General features: G+C 40.5%; 1 protein-coding gene across 1 annotated transcript; it reads right to left on the bottom strand.

Annotated features, from left to right (window-relative positions):
• Positions 1-11,962: 11,962 nt before the first annotated feature.
• tars1 (threonyl-tRNA synthetase 1) lies at positions 11,963-22,235 on the bottom strand. Its single transcript, XM_072432823.1, has 19 exons — positions 22,083-22,235; positions 21,389-21,451; positions 20,928-21,118; positions 20,733-20,856; positions 20,221-20,342; positions 19,334-19,451; positions 19,191-19,255; positions 19,031-19,109; positions 18,702-18,848; positions 18,089-18,187; positions 17,090-17,256; positions 16,272-16,434; positions 15,268-15,405; positions 14,202-14,279; positions 14,025-14,125; positions 13,842-13,946; positions 13,640-13,712; positions 12,467-12,581; positions 11,963-12,382 (listed from the first exon to the last, which is right to left on the bottom strand). The coding sequence occupies exons 1-19, from the start codon at positions 22,140-22,142 to the stop codon at positions 12,234-12,236; spliced, it is 2,157 nt and encodes a 718-aa protein (XP_072288924.1). The 5' UTR covers positions 22,143-22,235; the 3' UTR covers positions 11,963-12,233.
• Between the last annotated feature and the right edge of the window lie 578 nt (positions 22,236-22,813).

The following is a 22,813-nucleotide window of genomic DNA, read 5'->3' as shown; positions in this document are numbered from 1 at the left end:
TTTGGCTATTTCTAAGAGGACTTGCCACAACAAATCACCAGCCTGGTAGTATATGATGCTTTAGGCCTCTTTGCATCTTTCTCCCTTCACTAGCACCAGGTCACATGTAACATGAGCCTAAAGCGCTCCAATAACAATGAATTCATGGATTAGGCAAGATGAATAAATGGATAAATGGTTCTTAATGCTACTAAAGCGTGTCATATTAAACATGTAACCCCCCGAGTATTTGCATAGGCCAAAGCAAGTGTTGACCTTGAACTCGCTCAAAAAGTGAAAGTCGACATGCAGGTATCCATTTGTCTTTCAGGTTCCACCCTCCTCGCTCTCGGGACGTATCCATCTCTCTTTGCCTGTCCGCCCTAAAGTCTGTTCCACTGAACTTCAGAGAAAGTGTTGAGGACAGATTTGTGCCTCTGCAGACACCTGACCACAGCTCTTTTACATTTCTCCTGCCTCTTCTCTCAAAACACAACAACACAGATACATATTTGATGCAGACCGATCATCTAGCAATTTCTTCATTTATTTTTTAAACTAAGAAAAGTTTCACAAAGGGAAAGAATTGACAATCACAGTGTCAGGTCTTTATTTGATATGCAGAGTTTAAAAAACGGCACAAAGTTCAACATGTTCTCTGTCAGATAAATACAAAGGTGAAATCATTTGTCCACAATAGCTTCAGAAAGTGATGCCGTTCATCCACAGACGTGATAATCAGCCGAAAGGACTTTAAGGCATAAGATTAATATGACTCGTTTGTGGAGCCGATCCCAATCAAATGAAGATATGGCTCAACATTTGTGGAATTCTATGGTGGATTTCTTTCAAAAACAGTAAATCTCCGACAGTTACACAAGATTATGACATCATACAATTCTGGAACATGAGCGCAGCCAATAGAGATAGGACATTTAACTGAACTATTAAAGGTGTCACTAATATTCCCAATGGAGGGTCTGCCACCTGACTGTCTCCAAGTGAGGCCACCAGGTGACAGGTCAGATCTGTGGAGAGGCGAGCCTGAAGCACAGTGGTTCAGTGACATACTGCGAAACATCCCTGGCAATAACCAAAACAAAAAAAATCACCTGAAAAGTGACATAGTACAACTTTAAACAAATACATTTCAGAATTAGAAAAGCTTCCTAATCCGGCATTTCCTGTAGTTTGCATTGTCTGAAAGTGTGTTTTGTTTGATCTTCTACAGTCTATACATTGCAGGTTATAATTTACACCACAAATGAAAAGCTCTGAGATCCCCCTTGAGTCACACACATATACAAGACCTGGTGATAAAACAGAGGAAGAAAGATGCTAAATCAAACCTATAAATACCTCGACATGACTTGACAAGCGCATCATGAGGGCAGGAGGCGGTTCTGCCACAGGATATTGGAAACACGCATTCCACTGTCTCCCAATTCCATTCCACCTCATCAATTTACCATAAGCTTACATTTTCAGCGTCAGCGTGTATTATTATTTTGGGGATTGTGTAGGTATTTGCAAACCTCCAAAACTACAGAGCTTTGTTCTCACTTTAATGCTAAATGGCACATTGTTGTTCAAGTATGCAGTATTTGCCCTTAAGCAGTAGTTCTCAGATAAAGAGGTATAGGGACCCCTTTGGTTGCCTAATACCTCTCAAGTCGTATTGTGTAATCTAATCAAAGTTCCCAGCTCTCCGGGGTTCAGACAATCCGAGGGGGGTCGCTTGTGTTCGACAGCTTATTGCAATTAAAATTTATTTAAGGCTTACAAGGAATCCTTTCACTACTAAATAAACCCAAGTGAATTCCAGTGACTCTGACGAGCTTTCTCCTCCCTGTAATTACCCTTTGCTCGACAACCTCCAGGAAAGAGCCGTGCCTTAACCCCCAGCGATATACCACCTCCCTGCTTTGTGCTTGTAATGTAATCATAAAACAACACTGCACTCGAAATTAGCACTGTGCCGCTACACAAGGCTGATGTGAGGGAAGTCGTCCCCAGGCAGCAGACGATTTCATAAATGTCATCTTTAAACATGAAAGGTAAAAGCAGGTTCACAGTAAAAGAAAGAAGTGAATAAATGAAGTGATAGATGCTGATTTGCAAACACTCAAACCATCAAAACATCATGTTCTGATGATGGAAATTGTGCTGATTTAAAATATTCATTCAGCACAGAAAAGCTTCATTAGCTGAAGACTGTGCTCTGATGTGAGATACCGTCGCTATTATCTGTTGCTTGATTACAGTCCATAATAAGTTTACTAATGTTCATGTTGCCTCTCAGATCCTCAAGTGGTTTATGTGGCCTTATCTGACACTCTGGGTGCTTGTTCTTTTAATATGTTTTTACAATTTCGCCTTGATTACTTTGCCCCTGTGACCGAGTGTTGAATTAAATGCCTAATTTAACATGGCTCTTTTGTTGGCTGCCTCTTTGTGGTCGAGCCCTTTCTACCAGCGCAGGGGGCTAGTATTGTGGTCGGCTGCGGGCCAATCACTGGCTGTTATTATAGCTCCATGACAGCGTGTCCTTGGGCAAGGCAGCCGAGCTGTCAGGTCTCCGTGTCACAGTGGTCCACAGGCGCAGGCAGGGGTCCTCCACTTCCAGAGCAGCAGCTCATCTCCAGGATGCCAGCTGCCGTCGTGTAGCAACGGCCAGTGTGAGAGCGCAGAGTGTGATGGAGCCCTGACAGTGGGGGCTACACACAAACAAATCAAACAACACGATGGGCCCTTTGTCACCTCACCAAAGAGGAGGAGCTATCACAGAGACCACTGTGCATCCTTTCATTGGTCCATGTCCTGGGAAGAGCAGACAGCCACGTCCTCACAACAACTCAACAATGAACCCTACGGGCCAAACTGCTCTCATACCACCTGAATGAGCCTTTCTGAACCAGACAAGTGATACGCCATACGTGAATACTCCAAAAATACTCCAGACTCCATACAGGAGAGGAATATCTTTCCACATGTTACATTTATTATTGAACTCGCTCCTCTTGTTTGGAATCAGCTGCCTTGGGACAGACTGTCAGGAGACGTGTCTGCCTTTAAAGCACCACCAATGGCATAGTCAAAGTTACACATTTTTACAGGTGTTACAGCATGTTACTGTACAAAGCTGCAGAGATGCAGCTTTATATTGTATTGTATTTCTCATTAATAAGGTCACTAAGCACATTACAGTTTTTTGTTCCATCATACCTGCATATGTGGTGGATACAGCAGCAGAAGCTACAAAGCGCTGGCAGCTTGTGCCTGAGTGCTTCCTCTTTCTTTCATCTCCTTCTAATCTGCTGTTTGCACAGCTCTCCATCTTGTCAGTGGAGTTTGTTTAGGTTTTATTTCTGACAATACAGCTGTAGTCCTGGACCCAGAGGACTGCCTCCATCTGAAAAGATCATTGGTGATAGATTTGCAGCAGAACATTTCCACAGCCACGATCCAAGGCCTTGCCTTGAAAATGATTAAGGCTCTGTTTCACCCTAAATGGCTGCACAGCAAACATATGTGAACTGGTTATATCTCCACCATTGGAAAGATAAAAAAAACTGCTTATTTCGTTAACAAGCTGAATAACATACATTTGTGTAACAAACTGAGACTACTTTTGTGTATGAAATGGAATACATTTTAGCATTTGTTTGTCACACACCAGAAAGAATTTATCTTTAGAGTAATTGTATTGTTCTTCTGTCACTGCAGTCAAAGTTTACAGATCAGTTTGAACCCAATGCTGTGGCACTACCTCCTCCAGATAAAGACTGTGTTGTTTCACTGCTACGGTGAGTCACACAAAGTGTCCTTCCCACTGACAGACTGACAGTTTCATATTCATGCTGTCAATCCCGGCCTAACCCTGGCAATTAGTGGGGTGGTCCTGGACAGATGTGGACTCAGGGACAAGAGTGCCTTTTGTTGAGGCTTGTTTGAATGCAGTCACCTCTCCCATGACAACATTACGAACCAGACCGAGCCACTGGCACCAACACAGCGAGAGAGTGGATGAAGTCATACATTTAAAAGTATGATGTCACCTGTGGGCGTCACGTCATGTCAGGTTGCATTAGCTGTAGACGTCGCTAACTGTTGGGCTATTAACAGCATTTCATTACTCCGAGTGTAAATATTGTTCAGACTCAAGTGATGCATGTAAAATTGATTGTATATTTTGGCTACGGGTAAATACTAGCAGGTGTGTGGTGTAGTTTCAGAGTCGCAGGTGCATATCTGTCATCAGTCATTTAATCTAGTGAGGACAGAACAGGGAACCTTTGTATTGGCTTCATTTGGAGAGCTATAATGGGCAAAACAGACTGAAAATCAAATGGAAACTTTCACTTTATCTGCACTTAAGAAAATACCAGAACTGCTACGGAAAACTTACGGCTACAGCAACAAAATTAAACAACAACTGTGTTTATATATTTTACATTTACACATATAAAAATGTTAAAAAAAAAAGATAGATAATAATCAATGCTAAAACTAATCAAACCTAGATGCAAATAAAAAAAAATACAGTTAGTTTTAAGAGTCTGGACTAGATATAACTACTAAAAGACCCCTGACCCCCCCTAATATACACCCCGTATACAGATACTATTGGAAGTGTTGTGTTGAAAATAACATTGTACAAAGTGTTTATAATATTATTGTGCTATCAAAATCGGCGAGTTTCACATTTTACTGTTGTGTTGTGACTACAAAATACACAAAAAAAGTACAAAATGTCTGCATACATGGTAAACTAAATCATGTCTATACACCCTTCACTGTGTAGAAAGTGGGTGCATTAAAGGTACGTTGACCATCCAAAACAGTGCAAAGTCATCATATTGCATTGCTGTTTTCTTTTTACCAATGCCACATAAAAGCGTGCTATCCCAATATTTTTAAAACTAATTCGCACATGTACTTTTATGTGTATATTCAGAAAAGTAATCCATAAATGATTTTATTATGTCTGTAGATTCAATCACGAAACCACAGTTGGTCCTAACACTTCATAATTCTGCCTCAGTGACATACAGGCCTCACTGACATCCCCGCTCTCTCTCTCTCTCTCTCTCTCTCTCTCTCTCTCTCTCTCTCTCTCTCTCTCTCTCCTGCAGTGGTCAGTGGTCAGCCCAGTGCTCAGGCCTGGCCTCAGAGCTGTTTTCTCTGCTAACACATCAGGCACCACAAACACCACAAACAGCAGCCTGCGCGCTAACACAAGAGCTCTGATTCAGCCCGTCTGCATAGGTCTGCCTTTGTGAGACACATGTGAGGAGTGCACCAGGAGGGCTTCACGTTCACACCAATGCACAGTGTCAAAGACGCTACTAAAATGGTAAATGTCGCCTGACGCTGTAAGACAGAGGCAAGTTAAAAGGGCGTAACACACACACCCCAAAACAAAAAAACTCTGCAGATCTTCAACTTTAAGAACCTCAAGATTGTATTGTGCCATAACAGAAAAAGAATCGGACACAAGTACCTGCTTATCTTGTTTAATACATTTAAAAAGACAGTGTGTAACAAAGGGTGTATTCACTTTGGACAAACACCCTTTGTTACAGCGCTCACCTGAGTGTTTGACGACACAATCTAACTCGAGATTGTGTCGTCAAACACCATCAGAATTTTTTGTTAGGCTAATGTTAAGCTAGATTGAAAGATTTAAAGAAGCTAAATACTACATTTAGCCTTCATTCACACTATAGAGTGATAAATGTTTCATTATTGTTTTAGCAAATGTATCTCTATGGACGTTTGCACTGCTGCCAAAAATATGTTGCTTTACGGCGTTTCATCCCGAGCTCTATATAATAACAATGTAAGTCATTTTAGTGAGATAATTTCCTCTGCAACAAAATGTTCCCGTGCTTCTCATGGGGCCTTCAAATCAGCAAACTCCATAGTTTATTGTTCTACTATTCCAGTCTCAAATAAGAATGCTCATTTAAATTGCACACTGAGAACAAAATCTTCATTTTCACAGATGAATTGTAAAAAAATACACACACAAAAAACAAATACAAATACTTTTGTCAAATACTTAACAACACTGTACTTGTACTGAGCAAGTCAAAAACACACATCTTCCATTCCATGCTTCATATTCTCAACAGGAAACGGGGCAGTGGGGGTTTGTTGGGTTTCCTCGTGCACACAGCTCAGGGGCCTCCTCCGAAGGTACACTGTTGTTATGCTACAACAGGGACCCGGGCCTTGTTATTGAGCAATATGCTGCGTATTGTGTGTTGGAGGGTCCACCCCCCACCCCTCCTGCTCTGCTTGTGTTTCATCTGCCTTTATACAAAGAAAGAGGCCCCACATTCAGCCACCTTCACACCTCTCCTCACAGCCCCGCTCAATACGCTCCAATGTTCCCTATTTGTACATGGAACAAATTCTCTCACTCACTTCTTGCAAGGACGTCCAAAGATCCTTCTGTGGGAGAGAGCCACACGCTCCTGTTGGCTTGAAATGTTTATAGGTTTTTCCAAAAAGGCCATTGGGGAGCGAAAACGGTCGACAAAACGCCCAAAACAACTGCAGGAGCTTGGAACCTTTATGGAAGTGCCAAATATGAATCAGTGCGCTGCGAATGCCAGACGGGCCTTTCCTGTGTTGCTTAGAGAGCGAGTTGGAGATGGTGTGTGTGAGACGGAGGGGTGGAGGGCTCTAATGTCCCAGGATGGCTCTGCAGTGCTGCACGCTACATCTGACTTGATGCTCCTGCTCCTGGGTGGTCCCACTTCTGATTTTGTACCGCTACCTATTAGCACCACAAGCCAGTGATTTACTCAGCTCCGTCAGGTCCGTCGGACAGGGGGCATTGTCAGTAACAGAAGCCTCTACCGCTGAGTAAACCACCGTCGGAGAATAAAGAGGTGAAAATGCCTACTATACAAGAGACGCAAGAGTTCTGCCCTGTGAAAAACTTCCAGCTAAACATCTGGTCTCTGCAAAGAAGAGACTAAAGCTTGGCGAGAGAGCGGGAATTCACAGATCTACAGAGCCAAACACATTAAGAAATATAACATGTAACAGAAAATAACCCGAGTACAGGTTATGGTGGTGGGATAAAGATTAGAGGGAGGTCACTTTAGCTTGCTGTTCAGTAGCATTGATTTGTAAAGATACTTTGAGGGAAGTTTACAAGGTTAAACTTCTCTCAAAGTATCTTTACAAATCAATTATTCCTCATGAGTCTGAGAAATGGCGAATGAACTACTGAAGACAAATTGTAAGTCAATATGCCAATCTGCACTGGTCATTTTAACAGCTCATAGGAAAAGCCCTGTTCCTTCTCAAAATTAGTGATGAATAAATAAATTTCATTACAGTTGGTGCAATAAAAACGTAAAGGTTTTTAAATCAATGTTGTGTTTTGCGCTAATCAATACAGCAAGTTTCAAGTAAAAGGCTTGAGTTTTTGCTTGGACCGTGTAACGAAATAAATCTTATTCTGAACTAAATACATATTCAAAGTATTTTCCCCATCCTCTACTAACCTCCAGGGGTAAAGAGAGTAGCCAATAATAGTACTTAAGTAAAAGTACTGGTACCTCAAAATAAAGTTACACGAGTAGAATAAAATACTCATAAAAGAGTCAAAAGTATTGGGAAAAACGAGTTGCATTACATTTGATTCATATTTTAAGTTAATGTAATTGGAAGAACATACATAAAGAGACAAACTAAATCATAACTGTATGAGCGGGGCAGGAAACACAAATGCTTAAATCCTTCAATATTGTCAACGTGCTGCTCTGTTAAACAACATACTCAAGCGGGAGTAAAAGTACGCTGCATGGAAAAGTACTTCAGTCAGATCACTCTCTGAAAAAGACAAGGTACATTTCTGTGAGCGAGCACGCGCACAAATGCACAGAGGTTAGAGTTAGAGTACATTACGAGGAGGGGGTCTATGCAAGAAGGTCTATGCAAGATACTGACAGGTGTTTAGGAGAGAGATGTGTAGAATGTATGGAGCTGTGCACTGTTGTAATCTGTTAGGATGGAAGGTGTAGCAAACTCCCTTTATTTACCAGCGAATGAAGAAAAAGGTGTTATTCCTGAGGCTTTAGTCATGTTGTAATGAGGATGCAGGTCTTCCCATAAACCACTGCAGCGCCAGTGCCAACAAACAACGGAATAAAATAACAACAGACCTGATTCGCTCTTACATCAATGAGAAGAGATTTAGCACACACAAAAACAACTCAGGCTCCTGATGGGGAGATGACATGGTGAAAACAGCACAGGTTTTAAGCTGTCAGGAGCTAATTAAAGTCAATTTTGCTTTTACTACTGTTGTAATCTGACACCGTTGAACTTCCTACACTGTTAAATAATACTGTCAAAGTTAGGGCGTGCTAACTGAGTGAATTAAGGAGGGAAAGTGTTTTATCAGGGCAGAGCTTCTCCCAAACACTTGGAAATAAACACAATTTCTTTGGAAATGGTCTGCTATTGCAATCGCCAAATCTTCATATTTAGTTTTTTTGAATGTTCAGCCTGGTTTCACACACACTTTTAGTCATAACTGCCATTGTGCATTATCAAGTATCGGCAATGCTGACTTTTTACCATGGAAAAATGTACAGTAGATCTGCGGCAAAGAAAGGATTTCAGAAAGCATTTGTAAGGGATGGACGGCAGTGAAATGAGGGAGAAACTGAAGCTGGGATAGCGTGAAAGGAAGTGGTAGTTATTTAAATCTATCCAACTCGTTCTTAGCTATCACAAGCTCTTTGGCAAATCAATAATATTCACATGTATGAATCGTGATGATGTAGAGCAGCATTCTTTATGAAGCGAAGAGAAACAGGGGCGGACCGCCGAAGCGCAGTGAGTGCTGGTGACGCTAGTGGCTTTCTTCTGGGTTTGCAATTGATAAAAAGACACGTGCTACTTTTATATACTCTACAGGGACAAACCAAAATATGACAACTTCTGGTGATACATTTTTTTTGTCATAGAAAATGAAAGAACTAAATATATACGTTTTACTGATCAAATTGTGTACAAAGGTAGTATGTCTGACCATACATTTGAGAGGTTTTAGATTAGATGTTTCTGCTCTTTGACATGTATTTGTATTGTATTTGCCCATCCCACAGACCTACATCATAGCCTCGTCTCGTGAAACGTATCCAAATGTTACTGTTGGTTACATGTAGGGTGTGACTGGCGGCGAGGCCCTCCCCTCTGTGTTAAGTGGTTTCCTTAATTTATGCCGGGTCAGAACCGAAGGTCATACTTTAGGAGATGAGAAAATGCATGCCAAGGTCACATGCTATAGCTTTCCAGATGCCGGAGTCGTGTGATCCAACGGTTCCCAATTAGAAGCATATAATTTGCTAACATTATGATATTAAAGATGGCAGCTCGGTTTTCCCAAGCAAAACTAACTTTGCACGCGGCTCACCATAATTTGGGGTTCGGTGGCATTTATGTGTGGGGTAATGGGCCAGAAGGGGCTGCAGTTTGGTTGGCGTGCCAGTGGCTGCTGCAGAGAGGACAGAGGCGAAAGTGCTTGGTCTGTTTTCAAATATGCATTTCTTTGGTTCAGAAACAGCATGACTCTGGGATGAGAAGGCAAGGGAGGGTAAGTATGAGCATGTGCGACGTGGGAGGAGCGGGGCGTTTGGCTGGAACTGTCAGGGAAAAACGCTTCACATGAACAACGATGGAGGCTACTGCTGGTCGCCATGGTGAGGGAAAGTATACACATGATGACAAAAACAACTTTAAACTGTATGTCGTGTGATCAAAGCTCATGGGGGAAAATCCAGTTATATGTTATTTTATTGATTTAACTACTTTGCAATTTACTATGTCCTAAAGACATTCGGAGAAGTGTTAACGTATGCCGATGACATGAAGAAAATAAGCCCTGACAGGAATCAACAATAGAGATTGGGAATGTGTAACCAAACCACAAAGAACTCTGGGAATAGCCCTATTGACACATAATAAATAAAATAGTAATACATTTAATGAATACTGCATGTTCAGGATACTCAAAGACACATAAAGCACATATAAAGTAAGTAAGATGCAACTTTATGAGGTAGTTACGTTAATGTAATAAAACTGTATGGTTCAGTTGTGATTGTATTTTAAAACCACAGGCTACACGCGGTTTAAGCCTTTTAGCAATTTCCAGTACTGCAATATCTACCTGAAACCATAATTGTCTCCAACTTGGTTTGAACAAGTACTCTTGGATTGTAAGGAAACTCAAATGAGCTGTGTTTGATGGCTACCTGTCTCTCCAAAGTAGGTGAACAGAAGTAAAAGGTGCCAATATTCAAAATTGTGTTTGTGTTTAATTTTAAAGATGAACTATTGCCTTGAGCCGTTATATTTAGATCCATCTCTGTGCAGACAAGCAGGCGACGTCACATCTGTGGAGAGGCGAGTGCCCTCAATGTTCTTCGAGGTATATTTGAGTTATAACAACACAGGTTAGATATGCTTAATGCCATTCTGTCTCAATGTAATGGCCTAAATGACTGACCAACCACCAGAAAAGTCACATAGTGCACCTTTAAATAGGTATTACTGGACCACAAATCTGGAATAACATGTAAATTGAAATCTAATGAAGAGACACTATATCATTTCATAAAATTGGGTCCAGAAAATGCAACTAATATAATAAACTGGATAATGGGACCAGCAGCAAGCACCCTGCTGCTGTGCTTCCCAAACAGGATATGCATTTTCCTTATTGTCCCTTTTTCCAAAATAATAGTGCGTCTAAGAGGTGAGAACAAATGTAAAAAGTCTGTTTTTATGAACCGACAGCGACATAAATAGTCCTCAACTCATCCCTGAAGTATTCCAACACATTTCACTTAAAAGGCGTGCACACACTTGGCCAGTTGAAGGGGGCTTTGCTGGATGCAGTGGAGCGTGGTGACCCCGGTGGTGACCCCTCGTCTGCAGGTTTGCACTGGAGCGTCCAGGAGGATTCACTCACACGTGCTGCAGGGCGAAGACGAGCAGGTCCCGCGAGGTTTCCGCCTGTTGCTGCCTCCCTCACTCCATTGACTCTTTCATTAACCCCTTATCAAAATGTTTTTCTCTCCCACACTTTAACAACGTCAGGCTTGGAGTTTTCCCCTGGCCTGAACTGGAAAATTCTTGGTCAGCTGTTCCACCTACTGGTCAGAATTGGATACAAGGTTTATGGAGCCTTTTGTTCTTCTGTTCCATCATTCAGGGTGTAACATTATTGGAGACACAAATAACCAATGCTGGGACAAAAGTTGCATTTCAAATATCCCTAACACACAGTTTACAGTGTCTAGAACACAAACTGCCTTGTAAATGTTGAGGAACCCAACAGGACAGGTCGAGGCCCACAAAATATATATTAATTGAAATGTATTTTAATTTAAAGTCATTTTGAGGTAATGACCAATTTCTTTTTTATGATGAAGGCCTAGTGAAACTTTCAATTAACAATGCAACAAAACATTTCTCTCCGGGTTTTCCACTATACTGAACTTTTATTCCTTTCCAAAATGAACGTTTTGTAATAAGTTTATAGGCCACTTTAATCCTCCTGAGAAACTGCAGCAAGGCCTCCCTAAAAACAATGATTTGTTTTGTGCAAAGAAACAGTGCCCACTAGTGGCAGAGATTATGTCTACAGCAGAATCACTGTCGGGCTCCAAATATGGAAAATATTATGAAAGGCATTTCAGAAGAGAACTCAAGAAGGAAAATAACCTAGTGTTTGCCTTTTTTGTTCATCAAATTTTGATTGGAGCCGTGAATAGTGTGATGGGTTGGTGATCAGGTGTTCACTCAGCAGCACAAACTGAACATTATGATCCCAGCAAGTAGTTCAGCTTTCCATCTTATTCATCAAATGTGATGTTCAATTCAACACGACTGGAAAGCAGTTTAATGAGTTTGAACAGATGAGCAACAAAAACACAACAATCTGAAATTGAAGAGAGTAATAAAATACTTTTATTTTCCCCAATGTTACTAACAAATAGAATAGTTAAGATTCTTCCACAACCATTTCCTTAGTTGTACCGAGCCTTTAACAAGCTCTAAATCAAACAGTGATCTTTTGAAAAGTTGTTTAATTTAAGCATTGCATGATTATATATAATGCATATTACAGCTTTGTATTCATGAGAGTAAAAACAGAAATATTCTTGCACTGACAATTAAAGTTACAAGACCTACAGCCACCGATGACAGACTTATTCTCAAAAGTCTTCTTCAGCGTTCCGGCTTCTGGAGGTTTTGAGCTGCTTCAGTCGCTCGACGCACTCCTCCACGCTGCGCTCGCCGTGCACCTTGTTGTCCCGGGTGCGGACGTTCACCGTGTTGCTGGTCCTCTCCTTCTCCCCCACCACTGCCACGAGTCAAGAACACAAAAGAGTGAGGATCAAGGAGCACAGACTGTAGTGGACAGACAGAGCGGTGTGGAGGCACTAACCCAGGATGAAGTTGTACTGGGCCAACTGTGCGTTCCTGATCTTTTTGTTCAGAGTGCAGCCGGGGTCCAGGTCTACGTCGCTCATGAACCCTGCACTGTGGAAGTCCTGTTGGACCTGCCGCACCAAACAAGACAGAAAAGGCTTTGGATGTATGACTGAAAAGCTTAGATCAGATGCTTAGTTCATCTAGAGTATCAAAACTAGACCAGGGCTTGCATACATTTTAGACTATTTAGCCTAAACTAAAAAAAAAGACCAAGTAACGCCATGGAGAGAACAACACTCTTTTTATGCAATTGCCACATTTCATATGCAAACTTTTACACCGTGTGGTCTGGTGTCTAGGAGATATTGCACATCAATGAACATCAAACAACACGTAAACATGCCCGAGTTAACTGATTTGAGCTCATTATCATTGGTTAGATTAATTCAATGACACGAGCCTTCACATGCAGTAAAGGGAGGACATGCAGTAAAGGGAGGACATGCAGTAAAGGGAGGACATGCAGTAAAGGGAGGACATGCAGTAAACTGTCGGGAGTCTGGATTCAAACTCACAACACTGCGGTCATTGAAAAAAAATGATTTAGTTCTTGTGCTTGTTGCTGAGGATAAGTCCACTTGCTGAACAACTTAACAGATTATTCATTACAGCGCAGGGCACAGTTAAGGGGGACATATTTACGATGAGCTTTAAACCAATGGCTGTAGTTACACGCGCTCTCAAAAAGTGATTATTTGGAGTTCTGTCCGATAACGATCCCTTCAAAGTCAGATTTTGCGGTTTGCGTATAAACGTAGCCAGTGTTCCCTCACACCTCGGGTTGAAATCTATTAGTTACAAGTTATTTTTGAACAATAAAAACACATACATGAACATCTGCAGCAGAGTTGTTTAACTTATTTCAGATCAATATGTCAGTTTACAATGAACAAAATGTAAAATAATGATCTACATTTTAACGCTGAATGCTTGGAAAGAAGCATAATATGGCTTCTTTAAGATATAATCTGTTTAAAACTGTGGTCATATTGAATGGTGCACAAAGAATATGCTGCATGTCCCTATATCTTTGTCTATGTGGTGAACTAACAGAACAGACCCAAGTATGGCAGAGTCTGACTGCGAGGAGCAGTGATAAAGAGCAGAAAGCAAGCAGCAGTCGTACCTTCTGGGCGTACTCTTCGCAGGTCGGTCCCACTGGCACCAGCATCACTTGGCGAGGAGAGAGCCACAGAGGCCTGAAACAGAACAGGGCTGTATTTAGAGCAGGTGACCTCTACATATATTTACTCCCACACAGAGCTGCAGTCCTCCGAGTCTGCGCTGGAAACTATTATCAGTGCTGAATCACTGCCGAGGACACACACCATTTGCCTCCGTAGTTTTCAGTCAGAATGGCAATCATCCTCTCCACTGACCCCAGGATCGCTCTGTGGATAATGACCGGCCTCTTCTTGTCATCTCCATCATGGCTACAAAAAGAAGAGACATTTCTGGTATTTCTGGTATCTTAGTTTGTCTGCTCATTCAACATTCTTTCTTTACCATACCTGACAAAGGTGAGATTGAAGCGGATTGGCAGTTGGAAATCCAGCTGAATCGTTGCACACTGATGATAGCGACCGATGGCGTCCTTGATCTGAATGTCAATCTACAAAGAAAGGGCAGCAGTCTTGAGCAAACCTGCCTATCGTTTAAATAAATCCTGCATGAGTTTTATCGCTTACCTTTGGTCCATAGAACGCTCCATCCCCAGGGTTGAGCACCCATTTTTCACCAAACTCGTTTAAGCTGTTTTCAAGTTGCTAAAATCAGAGGATATATGGACAATCACAGTGTAAATACACTATTAATATAAATATGAAATAATTTAACAATTAATATTTGCCATCATCTTCCACTAGTCACTGAACTGTAAAGTAATACTTTCTGGAGTTAATGAGACGTTTGAGAAAAGCAACGCATTCCAATCTGCCGTGTTTGGAGTTCACAGTTCATTTTGGGAAGTTTTTAATAGGCACTTTGGTGGAAGCAAACATTCATCACAGATTCATCACCACTGCAGATGATTTAATATAAGCACAAGGTTTGGCTGAGAAGAATGGATCTGGTTAAAAGATGACAGCTCAACCACCTGAGCCACAGTTCCCCTGTTGTGATCATTGAATATTACAAGTTTAGAGTTGCCCTTTTCCCCTGATTAACATGTTGCAAAAGGGACTTAGCGGTAAAAGCTTCTGTAAGTCTACCCTAGGGCAGCTGTGGCTACAGTCCACTAAACCACTAAAGTGCAATGCAAATGTAAAGCATTATTATCATCATCAAACTTTCATTTCATCAACTACTGTTCATCACTTTTACTCATGAGATTTTAGCGGTTTTATTTAAGGCTGGAGGCAGAAACCAACACACGGCTATTGTTCAGTGTAATTGTGTTACTTGCATCATTACTTTGTATAAATTTGTTCTAAATATTACCTGCCATCTCAAAGCGGCTCGGCTAGTGCACACAATGTAAAAGTAGAACAATAAATGCGACGCTGCGGCTTTGAGAACTGGTTTTATCTGACAGCCACAGCAGATACTAATAACACTGATGCAGACTCTCAGGAGGACAGGGGACCAATTTCTGCCTCAGAAAAGAAGCCGAATGGGACTTGTTCATTACAATATAAATGCCCTTTGTGCCTTCAAATCACTCTCTCCCCAGTCGCTGCCTGTCCGTGTCTGAAGACTAGCTCCAGCATTTCCAATCTGATCACCTCACCACGGAGCATTCTCATTCATCATTACCTTTTCTGCTTGGTCCCAGATTTGTGGCTCTCCCAGGAACTTCTCTGGCCGTGTCGAAAGATTGAGTTTGAACGTGAAGCCAAACACATCATACACAGTGCGCAGGAAGTCCAGGCAGCCTTTGATCTCCGCCTCAATCTGCAGACAACACCAAACGTTAAAGAATTCCTGTTGATGCCGAATGCAAAACGACTTTTTCCCCTGAATAAAAAAAGGCATTTGCACAGACATCAGCTGTTTCAATCATTCAAAGTAGTAATTCAAACCATCTTAGGGGAAAATGGTTCAGAAGCCAAAAGGAATAGTTGTGTGTCTAGTCTACTGCAGTTAATGACAAGAGGAGTTATCAAATGACTTGGACACCGTCTGTTTAAGGAGGCATAACACAAATACATTTTGAAACCATCATTATATTATTATAATCATTTAAACTGTATCAATTTGAGCAATACTTTCTGTCGGCAAAATTGGCGGCAAGTAAAAAGTCAAATTTACCATGTAAAAAGCACATCTAAAACATCTATTCATCAAACTACCAGCAACTGTGGCCTTCAATGGATTTTGGGTAATTGACCCGCATGTGTAGGCTCAGCACAACTCGGCCGGCACAAATTTGAAAATAATATCCAATTCTTATTTTTCTGACAAGCATTCTGTTCAAGCTGCATTTTAAACATGTTCAGGAGCATTAGAAATCGAAAGAAGACTATAATATAAACAACTAATGTAAGAATTCCATGCATTTCTTTCACATTTATGGATTTAAAGTTTCTTTTTGGCTGGAAATTACGCTTCTCTTGATATAACTGCAGTGTTAGCGATTTGCCACTTGTGTCCACTGCAACTGTGAAGGTTTTAATAACAATGTATCTATGGAGACAAGCAGGTGGCCGACCCTCCACCAGAAAAGCTACATGGTGCACCTTTAAAGTGACAGCGAGACATTTTTATTGGGACAGTGCTGCGAGGCCGAGTAATGTAAGAGCAGGAGCCCGGTCTTTAACCTGGTCCATGGAGCAGAAGATGTGCGCGTCGTCCTGCTGGAACCGGCGGACTCTGGTGAGCCCCGTCAGCGCCCCCGACAGCTCGTTCCTGTGCAGCACGCCGAAGTCAGCCATGCGCAGGGGCAGCTCTCTCCAGGAGCGCGGCCGGTGGTCAAACATCAGGCTGAGGAGCACAGACGAAATGAAAAACTGTCAACGTCAGGCCACAGGGTTGGAATAACTCGGAATATCAATGCGACAAGAAGCAGACGCAGATATTAGCATGTAGCGACCTCATTTTCAAAAAGTTAGAGACGCACCGTGCAACTTTTCTGGAGGAGGGTACACTACCTGCTTCTAGCCATGGAGATGACTTTGCTTGTGAAGAGAGTTCCACAGTAAGGCATTAAATATATCCATCTTACATTTTCCACTTTTGTAGACGTTTTCATTGCTCAAAAATATGCATTCTTACAGTGACCTCTCCATAGGTCTGACCTGTAACTTCACCTGGCGGCCTTCTTGTCTCCATGGCGATAGACAAGTTTAATACCATACTGTGGAACATTCCAGGCAAAGGCATAACCATAATCCTGAACATATGGCACCTTTAAATATACATATAAAGGATTGTGGAGCTGCACTAGAGGATTTAAAATAGTCTACAATCTTAAGACATGACACAGAGACATTTTGAAACGATGCTTTGACTCCCACTCACAGGAAGCACAGCCACACCACACCCGTGCAGATTTCAGGAAAGATTTGTAACAAGTGGAGGAGGTCTTGTGCCACTATCGTCAAACCAGTGACAAACAGAATATAGTCCTCTTGCTCACCAGTGTCCGGGACAATTCATGGGTTTAAGAGCAAACGTCTCCTTTTCCACATCGAAAGAGAACATGTTCTCGCTGTAGTGCTGCCAGTGCCCAGAAGTCTGCCAGAGTTTACTGTTGTAGATATTTGGGGTCACCACCTCCTGGAAGCCCCTTTTTTTGTATTCACTCTACAGGGACGAAAAGAAAATCATATACTTGTTAGTTCTCAGGAATCTGCGCCAAAAACATGATAATGGTTTTGTGAACGCTTCAAAGTCAGAGAAAATATATTTTTGTGACCTGTTGTGTCAAGATAAGAGTGTGGTAAATGACTACACTGCAATTTTCTACAAACCACTTTTACCACATTAGTCCAATCATTAACTAACTTTTCTGGCTCTAACTCAACTAATAAAAGTTGAAAGATGCATTTTGTGCTGGAGTTGGCAAAGCAAAATATTTTGAGTTTCAATTTATTCCTCAAAAAGAGCACAAAGTGGAGCCCTCCATGGGGGTTTAATTTGGCCCTTGAAGGGGTGGTGGTGAGATGTGTGAGGAGAATCTATTTGGATTCAATTAATTGCTGATAGGACTGTCAGCAATTGTAAAGAAGACAAATCAATCTATTCGCCCGAAACATGTTAATTACAGTCAATTAAATCCCAAAAAAATTTGTGAACAAACTGTTTAAAATGCAACACAAAAATTAGGTCTGGCCCCCTGTTCCAACAGAACCATCTTCTGCAAATATTCTACTTCTAACTTGTAATGGAATAAATAAAGTCACTTTTCAGTAGTGTTGTCAAGTTTCCAAAACGTACAACAAGACTAAAAACACTTATTTCTATACCAAATTATTTTAATATGAATGTAATATTTTTTTCAGCATTGATACAAATGAGTATATGGTTTCAATGAGTATCTGGGTATTGATTTCTTTGACAACTCTACTGAGACACAAAATTCCTCTCTGTTTTAACATGACTGGTCTTATTACTGATATTGAAAGTGTGAACTCACTCGGATGAACTCGGTCAAGGTGTTGTAGATGTAGGCGCCTTTAGGCAGGAAAAAGCAGCTGCCGGGGCTCAGATCATGGAAGAAAAACAGGTCTTGCTCCTATTGAAAAAAACAAACAGTTAGTGTGGTGCTGACTGCCCAGTGCTTTGACGCTCATGGGGAAGAGGACTTTTAACCAGGATTCATCAAACTAACATGAATTTGATGAGGAAACAATGTTAGAACAAGGTCAAAACCCAAAAAAATACAATAATTTTGCATATGTGCCTTCTAAATGACAAACTGAACACACGTTCACATCTAAACTGTTAAGATATTTAGACGTTACCGTGTATTATTCATCTTATAATGCCCTCATTGTTTACTTGTTTTTATGTTTGTACCATACGACCAGGCACATTATTAGTTTTAGTTTGTAGAGGCTTATTGTGTGAGAACACGTATCGAGTACACAGTGGACAAAAATATCCAAGACAATTTGACCTAGAACAACATAATCGTTCACAAGGGACATATAGTTTGTTTTAGCCCACTTTGGGAACACAACAGCATCTTTTCATGTTTTACTTATTGCTGAATGACCTTTCTTTGTTAAATCCCCCCCTTTCCCTACCCGGCCCAGTTTGCGGTGGTCTCGGTTCTTGGCTTCCTCCTGGAACTTCTCCCACTCTTTGAGCATTTTGGGGTCGGGGAACGAGATGCCATAGATCCTCTGGAGAGTTTCCATGTCCGCCTTTCCTTCCCAGTATGTAGATGAATTCTAGCATACCAGAGAGAGTGGGGAAAAAAAACACATTTGCCTTTTCATCACTTTCTTACATTCCCTGGGAATGAAGTACAAGGTAAGAGGAAACACTTTTTACACAACCAGGGCATGGTGTATAAAACTGATTTGAACAACCATCAGTCAAAAAGAACACCAAAACTTCTAAATATGCTTACCTTGTGGATCTTGAGGGCCTTAATCTTCCCAGTATGTCTAACATGGGGTCCTCTGCACAAGTCAATTAAAGGACCACATCTACAATGAAAAAAAAGCAATTTCAAGTTAGCTTAATGACATATTATTGTGTATACTAATAAGTCAGAATCCACACGTCACCTGTACACTGTAGTGGTAGGCGTGGTGACCTTCTCATTGAGGATACGGCACTTGAACTTGTTAGTCTGTCAAAACGGACATATGGTTGTTATTGTCAAACCGTTTACTTCGCAGTGTATTGTGATTTTGCGCTCTACATATACCTTAAACATTTCAAGCAATGTCTCCTTCTTGATCTCTAGTCGCTCGAATGGTTGTTTCTCTTTGATTATTTTCTTGCACAAGTTCTCCAGCCCAGGGAGGTCGTTGCTTGATACACCTCTGTTCATAACAGAGACAAACAATGTGTTATTAGATACAAAAAGCATGTTATTATTACTTAAATTCTAAAAATGAATCACAAAAGAGCTGTGAAATCACCGTCAGTATGACCATTCACTGCATTTTATTTTATGGTGACAAAGAACTGCAATGTCAAAATACCCTTGCAAAATGCATTCCCCACAATCGTGATTTGCATAAGGCGGCTTCATTATGGAGGTTATAGAATTAATTAGACAGCGCCCACAGTGTGATCTTTACTGCAGAATGAAGTACATACATTTTGGCAAAAGGTCAAGGGAACAGCTTTTATAAGAAAGGGCTTTGTGGATTCAAACACAAAAGATTTTAGGTGGCTTTATTTTCTCAGAATCAGAATAGGTCTTATTATTGTCGTCGTTATCGTCCGTGAACAAAATTCACAAACTATGAACTTAATTTGGTGTTGAATCTGTGGTTATCATTTAAATTAAACTATGTGAAGGATCCAAACGAAAAATGGCACAAAAACTTGGTAATCGCCATGGAGACAACAACATTTTTGGCAATAAAAATGTAATTGAATAAATGAAAGATCGGATATTTAAGGCCGGCTCAATGACAAAGTACGAAAGACCTCACAATCTCCATACAAGGAGTCGAGACTAAATTCTAAAAGCATTACAGACTTAACTTAATGCAATATGATTTGAGTCATTACATTGGATTTGTCTTAAGCCACCTGGGCCCAAGACCAGATAAAAGACTTTTTCAAGCCTTCACTACTCACTCATTCTCCAGGAACATGTCATAGTAGAAGCCACTCTCAATGGGAGGCCCATAGCAGAGACAGCCACCATACACTCTCTCCATAGCCTCCCCCAAAATGTGAGCACTAGAATGCCAGTAAACCTAAAATCACAAGACAGCTGTGAGGAAAAAAGTGTCCAACTCAAAGTTACGGTAAATGTCAATAAACAGATATATATTAGTTTAATTTCAGGGGTAGCATTTTTAAACCAATTTAGAGCTAATTCAATTATTTTGTTATTATCGCGCTTGCCCTTCTGAGGATGATCTCAGACGCTACAGATTCACACACACTTGATCTCAAACTGATCTTTGCATTGATTGTGTGTCTCAAATTCTTCACTTTGACTTACATCAATGACATGCCAATAAGATCAAACCAGGCTGCCCTTTCACTCAAACCAATTGTATAAACACTATAAAATAAAAAACTGTGTCTGTGATAATGATATAGATCTTTGCCAATTCACAGGGTTTAATAACAAAACTTACAGCTTGAGCCTCTTCATCATCAAACTTGAGTAACTGTAAGCTACAGTCGTCTTCCAAAGGTCTATCCAGGTCCCACACAGCGTTGTTTACTTTGGCAATCACTGTGTTGTCAGCAAGACCTTGACTGAAGAGACGAAAAGAATGCCAAGTTACAGAAGATTATCCTGATATGACTTATACTATTTGTAGGCATACCTGATGCCACAGGCAATCTGGTAAGGAGTGGATTTCCATGATTCACCGTCAATCACCTTCCCATCAGGCAAGGTCACCTTAATGGGCTTACTCTCATTTGACGCTCGCTCGGCTATTAGAACATCGTGCTCAGCTTTTAATTTTGCATATAATGAAAGGCGTGATTCAATGAATTCAGGAGGTGGTGAGAGCTGAAATAAAGCAAAACACTGTGAAGGCTGATTTAAAACAGACAGAAAAATAGCCAGGCAAGCCAAGAATGCATACTTTAGTATGGAATATACAGAGAACCAGTCTGAGTCACAGGCAGTTAAACGTATAAATGTGCAAGAACCCATCTGATTCAACTCTATAAAGAAGCCTGGGCGTGGTCATCAACATAACAAAAAGAAGCTACAGTACATAATTCAGGTTCTGGTCAAACCGGATGATTTGTAGAAGCCAAAAATATCTTTCCACACCTCAGCTCTCCCTGTAGTGTCTCCCGCTGCTCCTTTGGTCTTCTTTTTGCTTTCGGCTCCGCTCTGTTAAAATAGCAAATGCCTTTATTCTTACTTGAATGAATTTGTACTTGAATATGCGCAATAATTAGATGTTGTCACAATCTTGCAAAACCTACTCCACATACAGTGTTGGGAAGAACACTTGGAAAATGAATAAGTAAGATAATACTGAATACCTGCAATAAAATGTATTTGTAATTTATTCCGTAACTTGGTCTAATCAGAGTTTTGTATTCTGAATACTTGGAATAATTTCACATCAACTTGCAGTGTATTATGGTGTGAAAATACGACTAGGATTTTAACAGTTTCTTGATTGTTATGCATTTATTTATAATGTAAGAGAACTGTATCACAAATTAGTGAAGGAAAATGGCACATTTGCCCAAATTGTGACGTCAAATACTGTAATGTCTCTGACACGTTCTGATTTTAGAAATGTAACTGTACTCTGGATATCACAAAAACAAAGAATAACTCGATATTCAAATTAGTGTTCTGAGTGCGTATTTTCGGTACAAGAGGTATTCATTCATGACCTCCCCAGCACTGTCCACATAGAGCGTGCTCGTTGACTGATGACATGAATGGAAACTGAGCTAAAGTTAGCCGCTAACATGCTAGATGAGTTAAAAGGGGAAAATATGATCACCTTTTTGCCATCGTTAACTTGCATTTCACTCATTTTCTTGACGACTGCCTCTTCGGCCATAATATCCTCCAAAACGTCCGATCTACGGAGAGAACTTTTGTAAAACTGGACTAAACTGTGACGAAGACTTCAATGTGCCGGGTGACGGCTAGTGATGACGTACCCGGATGTAGTGGTTCTGATGCAACATTACCGTAATGGGTGGAGAGTGAGTCTCATATTACCGTAATAGAGAGTGACTGCACACCTAAATCTGAAGAGGAAAAAGAAAGAAAAGTCGCAGAGCTGTCTTTGTAAGAGAGAAGTTTTGTAGTGCAGAATATGGAACATGATTGTTTATTTATCTTGGTCGGGACAGTGTATGTCATACATTGTACATGTTTTATATATATATTTTCCATATATTATTATTACAGTGTTGGGGAGCAGTATATATATATATATATATATATATATATATATATATATATATATATATATATATATATATAGATATATATATACAGTAAATGTGTATATATATATATATATATATATATATATATATATATATATATATATATATATATATATATATATATATATATATATATATATATAGATAGATAGATAGATAGATAGATAGATAGATATATAGATATATAGGATGCGTCAAATACAGAGGACAAATTTACCCATGGGGGTAATTAAGTGTGCCTTACCTTATCTGAAGGTGTGCACTATTAACAGGG

Source organism: Eucyclogobius newberryi, unplaced genomic scaffold (genome assembly GCF_026437365.1).
Source record: "Eucyclogobius newberryi isolate DKJ021-1_F unplaced genomic scaffold, fEucNew1.0.hap1 SCAF_6, whole genome shotgun sequence".
Classification (NCBI taxonomy): Eukaryota; Metazoa; Chordata; class Actinopteri; order Gobiiformes; family Gobiidae; genus Eucyclogobius; species Eucyclogobius newberryi.
This window is presented reverse-complemented; position numbering and strand designations above follow the sequence as displayed.

Coding starts and splice junctions, on each gene's coding strand:
- tars1 (XM_072432823.1), bottom strand. CDS start 22,142: ATGGCCGAAGAGGCAGTCGTCAAGAAAATGAGTGAAATGCAAGTTAAC. Junction 18,849..19,030: donor AGGCCCTCAAGATCCACAAG/GTAAGCATATTT, acceptor CTGGTATGCTAG/AATTCATCTACATACTGGGA. Junction 18,188..18,701: donor ACCACCGCAAACTGGGCCGG/GTAGGGAAAGGG, acceptor TTTTTTCAATAG/GAGCAAGACCTGTTTTTCTT.